Source organism: Solanum dulcamara, chromosome 4 (genome assembly GCF_947179165.1).
Source record: "Solanum dulcamara chromosome 4, daSolDulc1.2, whole genome shotgun sequence".
Classification (NCBI taxonomy): Eukaryota; Viridiplantae; Streptophyta; class Magnoliopsida; order Solanales; family Solanaceae; genus Solanum; species Solanum dulcamara.
Window position 1 is genome coordinate 76,884,832 of NC_077240.1, and position 7,962 is coordinate 76,892,793.

The 7,962-nt window shown below is 35.5% G+C and overlaps 1 protein-coding gene across 2 annotated transcripts; it reads left to right on the plus strand.

Annotated features, from left to right (window-relative positions):
* The first annotated feature begins 1,191 nt into the window (after positions 1–1,191).
* On the plus strand, positions 1,192–7,558 carry LOC129887641 (transcription factor GAMYB-like). Of its 2 annotated transcripts, none has more exons than XM_055962812.1 (5): positions 1,192–1,663; positions 3,210–3,248; positions 3,352–3,716; positions 6,060–7,011; positions 7,104–7,558. In XM_055962812.1, the coding sequence occupies exons 3-5, from the start codon at positions 3,366–3,368 to the stop codon at positions 7,352–7,354; spliced, it is 1,554 nt and encodes a 517-aa protein (XP_055818787.1). In that variant the 5' UTR covers positions 1,192–1,663; positions 3,210–3,248; positions 3,352–3,365; the 3' UTR covers positions 7,355–7,558. The 2 variants fall into 2 exon arrangements, with proteins under 2 accessions (XP_055818787.1, XP_055818786.1); XM_055962811.1 differs by having other exon boundaries at positions 3,363–3,716.
* Positions 7,559–7,962: the final 404 nt, after the last annotated feature.

Sequence of the window (7,962 nt, forward strand, 5' to 3'; positions counted from 1 at the left end):
GGAGCTTTATTTATTGTCTTATTCCTTTTCTCTGACCAAAGTCGACAGTAAAGGTTATATAATTCTTATATAAGAAATTAATATTAATTTTTATATAATTTATATGATATTTGATAGGTAGATAGAAAATAAGTTATTTATGTATACAAATAATAGATGTTTAGTTGATAATTTAGAAACCTATATAGCTAATATATATATAAATTATGAACGAATCTATGTATTATTTTATACAGGATATAAAATGAAATAGCTAATATGTGTATAGTAACTAATCCATATATAACTAATACTTACATAAAATAATACGATTCACTCATAACTAATTCCTATGTTACTAATATCTGCATAGCTCTAACCAGCTACCAAAAGACCCTTATGGGCATATTTAACATGAATCTAGATTAGTCAGACTATAATGCAAATACCAGACACCCGATGAATCTAGCATAAAATAATGTGCATTTTACATAAATTTCATTGTGTTAAGAATTAATTACATTATTTTCCTACTCTTTTTCAAATTACAAAAATCTCTTAAAATTATGAATTTTGGATACATTACTAGACTTCCGAATACATATATCACCGAACATCTGGATATATAGGAGAGGGATGTATTCGAGAGGGGAGTGATTTATTAAAGAAGGGATAGAAATGTATCAGAGAGGGGATAGAACATCCAGATACATATGAGGATGTATCTGAGAGGGGAGGAATGTATCTGAGAGGGGAGAGATGTATCTGAGAGGGAGATAGGGATGTATTGGCGAGAGGGGAGTGATGTATTCGAGAGGGAATTTTTGATTTTTTTTTAAATAGTAGGAAATTTTAGAGATTATAGTAAAATAAGATGTGTATTTAGATAATTTTTTCATTTTAGACTCACTCATAACTAATTTATATGTTACTAATACATGCATAACTCTAACTAGTTAACAAATAATCCCTAAGAACCTGTCTAATATAAATTTGTATTAGTTAAATTCTAATGCAAATATCGAACACCCGAAGAAAAACAAAATAAATAAATAAAGGATGCAAAAGCTTCAAATTAAAGAAAGCAAATGATTTCTTTTTCCTTAATTTAATGATGTGGGTGTTTATCTATCCCTAATCTTTCTCCTCAATTTTCTCACTCTTCTTGTTGCCATGTAAAACCTCTCTCTGTCTCTCTCTTTATTTATTTTTTTCCCTTTTGGCTTCTTTTTTTTGAAATTCCTTAAGCTGCTGACACCTTAGATTATCTCTTTGTTGTGTTTCTCTTTTCTCAAAACTCTTTTTTTTTCATTAATAAGTGGATCTTGATTTCTTTTCTTCACCAAACCACAATTTGGGTTTTTCTTAAAGATTCTTCCTTTTTGTTCATTTACCCATTTTTAAAGTTTGGATTCTTACATCGCCATTTCATCTTTCAGTTTTGTTTAATGGGTCTTGAAAAAGTTCAAATCTTGGGTTTTGTATAATCCATATTTTGGGTTTTTGACTTCATTTGTAAAGGGGTTCTTGTATATTGGGTTTTAAGCTTACTTTCAGTTTTTTCTGTGTTGAATTCAATTGATTTTTTATTTTGTTTTGTTGTCTTGAGTTTTGTTAAGGTACTGATCAGTGGTCACTAGCTCCAAGACTCTGTTGGGCTGCTTCATCAGATTTCTTTATTCAGGTATGAATAAATCTTAATTCTGTGATGAAATTTTTAGTTTGAGCTTGTTATGTTTCCTGGTTTTGTTAGGCCTTTATATGTCTAAGCATTTTTCTTTGCTTTTAATTTGGGGTGGGGTGGGGTAGGTGTGAATGGGTTTTTATTGGTGTGAGTGAAGTCTGTAAATTTTAAACTAGGAATTCATTTTCATTCTAACAACAAGAAGTAGAACATTGATACCACTGTAATCTCATAAGTGGGGTCTGGGAGGGTGGTGTGTATGCAGTCTTACCGAACAATGAAAAGAAAGATTGATTCTTTGGGATCACTTGTGAATTTAGAGAGAATGTTTCTAATACTCTCGATTTCCTGGTTTTATTAGACGTGTTAAATTGCTTTTGGGGTTTGGAGGGGGTGGGGTAAGTGTGAATGGATTTTTATTGGTGTTAATGAAGTCTATAAATTTTCAACTAGCTAGCATTTGGCCATAGATATTGGATTAGATTTTGAAAATTTATCTTCAAATATCTGTTTGTCTATGAAATTTGATTATATTTTGAAAAATTTATCTTCAAATTATTTTTCAAGTTCCCAAAAATGGCCCTAGACCAATTTTTGAGGAAAAACTCACTTCCACTCACAAAATTTTTAATTTTTAAAAGTAAAATGCATGTCCAAACAAAACTTCAAGTTCCAAAATCACAACTTCAAAAACTCAAAATTTTCTAGTTTCAACTTCAAAATTTATGGTCAAAACGGGAGCTAAGTATTTTGACGGGGTTGAGGGCTAGCTCACTTGGTATGCTCCTTGCCTTCCATAGTGGAGATGGAGGGTTCAAACCCCATCAGTAGTGTAGCTACCACATCCCTTTCCCCATCCCCTGATGTTATTAAAAAAAAGTGTAGGTATTTTAACTTTTTTAGGCTGAGGTTATGCTGTGCAATGCAATCAACAGGACATTTTGTGCATTTTTTCTTATGTTATTTTACTCAGAATTTTCATAGTGAAACCAGCAAGAGCCTATTGGTCAAAAGGTTCGCCAACAAAATTGATTTCCTTAGCAGCTAAATCGTTGAGTTCATGGTATTGAAGCTAAATGATTGATCAATAATATCGTCAGCTTCTTTTATTTATTTGTTTTCAGAAGTTAGCGGCTTCTTTGTTTAATTTGACAGCTATGACGTATGTGTTTATTTGCTTTGGTCAAATCATAAAGTTGTTATATATACCTAGGATTGAGCTCAGTGAATTTCTTTGTGCACTTCATAATATAAACGCTTTTACTGATTGTGTCGTGTTATTTGGTAGTTAGATGAGATAAGGTGGATCTGGTGAATTTTTAGAAGTTTGATGCCCTGAATTATGTATCGAGAGTTCAGAATAAGTTATCCCATTTCATTATTTATCATTTTACCTTTTATGTATTCTGTGAGAATCTATGTTTACTTGTTTTCTGAAGTTGGTGGTTTATATCTATCCATTCTAAGTTCTGTGGGTTCAGCTCTTTTGTGGTGCTGTTATTTGAATAAAATCCTTTTACTTATCCCAAATTTCTTTTTTTGGCAGTTTCTGATGTTAAGCTCGACTGGCTTCGTCATGAACGAGGTCACTCACTTGGAATATATCGCCTTTATTTTTCCCTCGACTTTATAACCAACAATTTCATCTCCTTCTATTGGCAATTACATGATATTTTTTTTATTTATAGAACATTTTTAGGATATGATCATCACGAGTGAAACCGATAATAGGATGACATCCAAAGTTGGCATGGATTCGCCAGATGAAGCTAGTGGTGGAGATTTAGGAGAAAGTATACCACTAAAAAAAGGCCCCTGGACTTCTGCGGAAGATGTGATTTTAGTGGATTATGTCATGGCACATGGTGAGGGGAACTGGAATGCTGTCCAGAGGCATTCAGGACTTGCTCGTTGTGGTAAAAGCTGCCGTTTGCGGTGGGCAAATCACCTGAGACCAGATTTAAAGAAAGGTGCATTCACTCCAGAGGAAGAGCGGCGGATACTTGAACTTCATGCTAAGATGGGAAACAAATGGGCACGAATGGCTGTTGAGGTTCATACTATCTCTCTATCTTTTCATAAAATCTTCAAGTAAAATGTCTTTAACTGGAATCCTTCATTTATGTTTTTACTTCATATTAATTCCTATTTAAGTTGGATGTCCTACCCCCGATAAGTTCGTGGTCTCTGCCATTCCTGTGGACAGAATCCATATCATCGCTCCTTCCGTACAATGTCTAATAGTCCTTGATAGGTACTTTTTCTATCACTCCCTTAATCGGATTTTATGTGATATACTTTTCTTTTTAGTCTATCCCAAAAAGAATGACACATTTTTATATTTAGAAACAATCTAACTTTTAACTTCCTATTTTACCCTAATGAGATGATTTATTACTGCAGAAGTGTCTATGGCCTGTTTTATGCCTCAACTCCTCAAACTTCAAAAGTCTTTCTTCCTTAAACTCCGTGCCTAGTCAAACAACATCAGGTAAAATGAGATGGAGGGAGTAATACTTATTTGAATAAGTAATTAGTACTCCCTCCGCCTCAATTTATGTGGCACCGTTTGACTTGATACAAAGTTAAGAAAGAAAGGAAGACTTTTGAAATTTGTGGTCTAAAATAAATCTTAGACACTTGTGTGGCTATAAATCATTTCATTAAGGGTAAAAAGGGAATTTAAAAGTTAAGTTGTTTCTAATTATAAAAAAAAGAAACATTCTTTTTGGTACAAACTAAAAAGAAAAGGGTGTCACGTAAATTGAGACAGAGGGAGTATTATTTTGATCAGTTTGTCGTCTAATTGTGAGTTTCTGCTAACCTTCAAATTTCCAGCTGTGTGTCAGGGGACCTTGATCTGTTCAATCTTTTTGAATCAGGTTTAGCTTTTCTTTCCTGTATGCCCCTGCTTGTAATCATGCTATCTCAAATTCTATATTTATTGTCAACTTTTTTGTTATCGTATGAAATTATCATAAATAATCCTCAATGATACTACAATGTACGAGTGCAGACTGAAAAAAGAACAGTAAGATCCTCACTAAGAGCACCTCATAAAACCCGTACTGATGGCTCCTCTTGTTGGACTGGAAATCGGACTGCCTAATTATTTATCAAAGAACTAGCAACTGAGCTAACATTTGCATTCATCAATAGCATCAGTCATGACAATAAGCTGTCTCTAGTGCCAGCAGGAGTGTCGTTAAACAGAAATCCCTCAGTTGGCACTTAACCTCCGGAGATTAGAATAAAAGAATGCCCTCATTTCATACTTCCTGCCCATAGCTCTCGCTTAAAGTCATCCGTAGTTCTTGTTGACACTTGTTGTGTAATCAAACCTCTCCTGTTTATTGATAACAGTTGGCCGTCCATAATTTGCTATGCAACTAGAGCTGTATTTCCTCTTTAATTCCTGGTCAGGATTTGAAAATAATTCCCTAACTTATAGACCTATTTCACTTATCTATAGTGATTGGACTCATTTTAAGAATTGAAGTGGACTCAGATTAATCTATCTTTTGAAAATGAGACTTTATTTAGAAATATAAGAATATTACTACGAGATGCAAATTTCTTAATTCATAGCAATCAGCATTTGTTTTGCTCTATGCTCGACACGAAGGGGTGTCTAAAAAATCCACCTAGTTATGCCATGATCAGTAGAGATATGACATGGATTTAGAGATTCATATACCACCTTAAAAGTTGCCAGAATCCAAGATGTAAAAGGTTTCTGGCTCAATGAGACTTGTTGCATCATCAAGTCCCGTCTACCTTAACAGATTTATATGTACATTTATTATGCACTTGGTCATTGTCCCTTGACCGGGACAGGAAAAGTTGGCAAAAGTGTTTGCCTGGTTAAAAGGTGAGAAGTGAAGTTACAAATAATGAACGCCACATTGTCAGAGCCCCTTTCTCCCAAGATGATTTTCTCTATACTGTCCGCTGTCACTTGTAATAGTCCAAGCTACATTCTTCCATCATCTTGATACACATGATTATGCTATGGGTCTTTGGGTGATATGTGCGGTATATCTTGTGCGTTAATAAATAGTGCTTTTGTTCTTGGTAGAACTTATACTTCTTTTAGTACTTTTCATTTAAAAAAAAGTCTCCATGACTTTGTAAGAATCTGTCTCAAAAGTCTATTGTGGACTAGAAAAGGTTCAAATTCTTTAAAACACTAACCTGTCATTTCCACATTTAGACCCGCTTCTATATAAATACCATAATTTCAACTCTTATCGAAATAGCAATTAAAGAGACAGAATGTTAGGCTGAAGATATTATTGATTAAGTAATTAGGAGTGTGATATCTTCAAATTTTCAGTTGGATAAATGGTGGTATACGATTCGTATTAACTTTTGTTATGCCCTTTCTACCTTTCAGTTGCCTGGCCGCACAGATAATGAGATAAAGAACTACTGGAACACCAGAATAAAGAAACGACAACGTGCAGGCTTGCCAATTTACCCTCCAGATATTTCTTTCCTGGCAAGTCAGAACAAACAAAATGAGGAGTTGGGTGCATTCTCCTCTGCAGATGCAGAAAATCCTGATGTCTTGGGAATTAACAATTTTGAGATTCCTACTGTGGAATTCAAAACTTTGGAACTCAATCATCTGTTGTATCCGCCACTACTTGGTGAAATCCCTGCTCGTAGCTTGCTTGATAATCCTGTAAGTAGCTCTCTGGCCCAGGGTCATAGAGCTGCCTATAGTAGTACGTATTTCCATTCTACAATGCATCCATCTAAGCGTATACGAGGATCAGAATCTGTGTTCTCCGGTTCAAATGGTGATCTCCTCGCCTCCTTACAATATCAGAATGGCGATTCTTTGCTTGCTCAACCCTTGGGGTTTTGTTCATATAACCAGAATTTAACATTTGATGATCACCGATCATTCTCAAATGTAGTTCCGGGCGGCCATGCCTGGTTAAATGGCAACTCCTCTTCATCAGAGCCCACATGGGCAATGAAGCTGGAGCTCCCTTCACTCCAAAATCCGACAACAAACTGGGGCTCACCTTCGGTTGATATTCTGATTCAATCCCCTCCAGCTGGACATAGTGAATCAGGTAGTCTGTCACCTAGCAACAGTGGTCTACTGGATGCTGTGCTTTATGAATTCCAAACTATGAAAGCTTCCAACGATAACTCACACCAAGGGAACGAGGCATCCGGTGATGCAGTCAATTCATGTCCAGATTTCAAAGGATGGGAAACTTATGGGAATCTAATCTCTCCTTTAAGTCATTTCTCTGCATCAGTATTTACTGAGTACGCCCCTATCAGTGAAAGCTCATTACACGAGTTCCCATCAATGGCCACAACGCCAGGTGAGAACGGTTTATTTACTGACTTCTCCTGATTGTCTGCAAAGTTGAACTTTATTGTGTTTCTATAATTCGATTCTTCATTGATATTGAAGGATGCAAGATTAAGCAAGAGATTGGCGATCTAGCTCCCTTGGATGAGAAAGATGACTCATCAAACCAGATGATCTTTTCCAGTCCCCAGACACAGCATGCCAAGAACCATCCGGCATTGAAAGATGCTCTTGGTTCTAGCTTTTTCGATGATTGTGCCTGGGATTGCAAGCAAATCCATGCAGTAGCCACATCATCAGGTCAAGCTTGTGGACACAATTCTTGTTCTTGGGATGCCATGTCCGCTGTGTAGGCAACAACCCGAATCAGATTATGGTACTTTTAAAGTTTTGATAACGTCTTTCGACACAAAACTTGGCTATTCATCTATTAAATGACAATGAAATACCATGTAATATTTTCCATAAGCTGGAAACACTTCTGCATGTTCTTGTGTGCATTGGTTTAAGGCAATGTAGAGACAAAAACAATGAAACATTTTTATATGTGGCATCAAGTTGATTGCAGTTTTCATAATACTAGACTGAGACGGGTTTAATTAAGCAACATGGACAGAGAGCATTCATGTAGCCTCCCCCAACTTGTTTGATATTGAGGGGTAGCTGCTTGCTGTTGTAAATCAACTGCGGTTTGCGGGGGTTGTAGAAAGCACTTGTGTGAGACAAAAAGTTGTACATCATGCCCCTACATGCTAGCTTATTATTCTTGGATATTCCATATAGAAAACAAGCAGTCAATATCACAGGTGCAATGACTTCTAGTCAGTGTTGTCAGAGGCACGCTCAAGTCCTAAAGCAAGACTCAAAACATGTTGAGTGCTTTGCCTCACATAATGTGTTGATATTTCGTTTTTATCATATTTTTTTCAAATTCTTTTTTCATATATATTTGTCATTCATG

Excerpts from the sequence above, each read along its gene's own strand:
- LOC129887641 (XM_055962811.1), top strand. The coding sequence starts at position 3,216 with ATGTTAAGCTCGACTGGCTTCGTCATGAACGAG. Across the intron at positions 3,717-6,059 it reads GGGCACGAATGGCTGTTGAG|TTGCCTGGCCGCACAGATAA; the intron begins GTTCATACTATC and ends TCTACCTTTCAG. Across the intron at positions 7,012-7,103 it reads ATCAATGGCCACAACGCCAG|GATGCAAGATTAAGCAAGAG; the intron begins GTGAGAACGGTT and ends TTGATATTGAAG.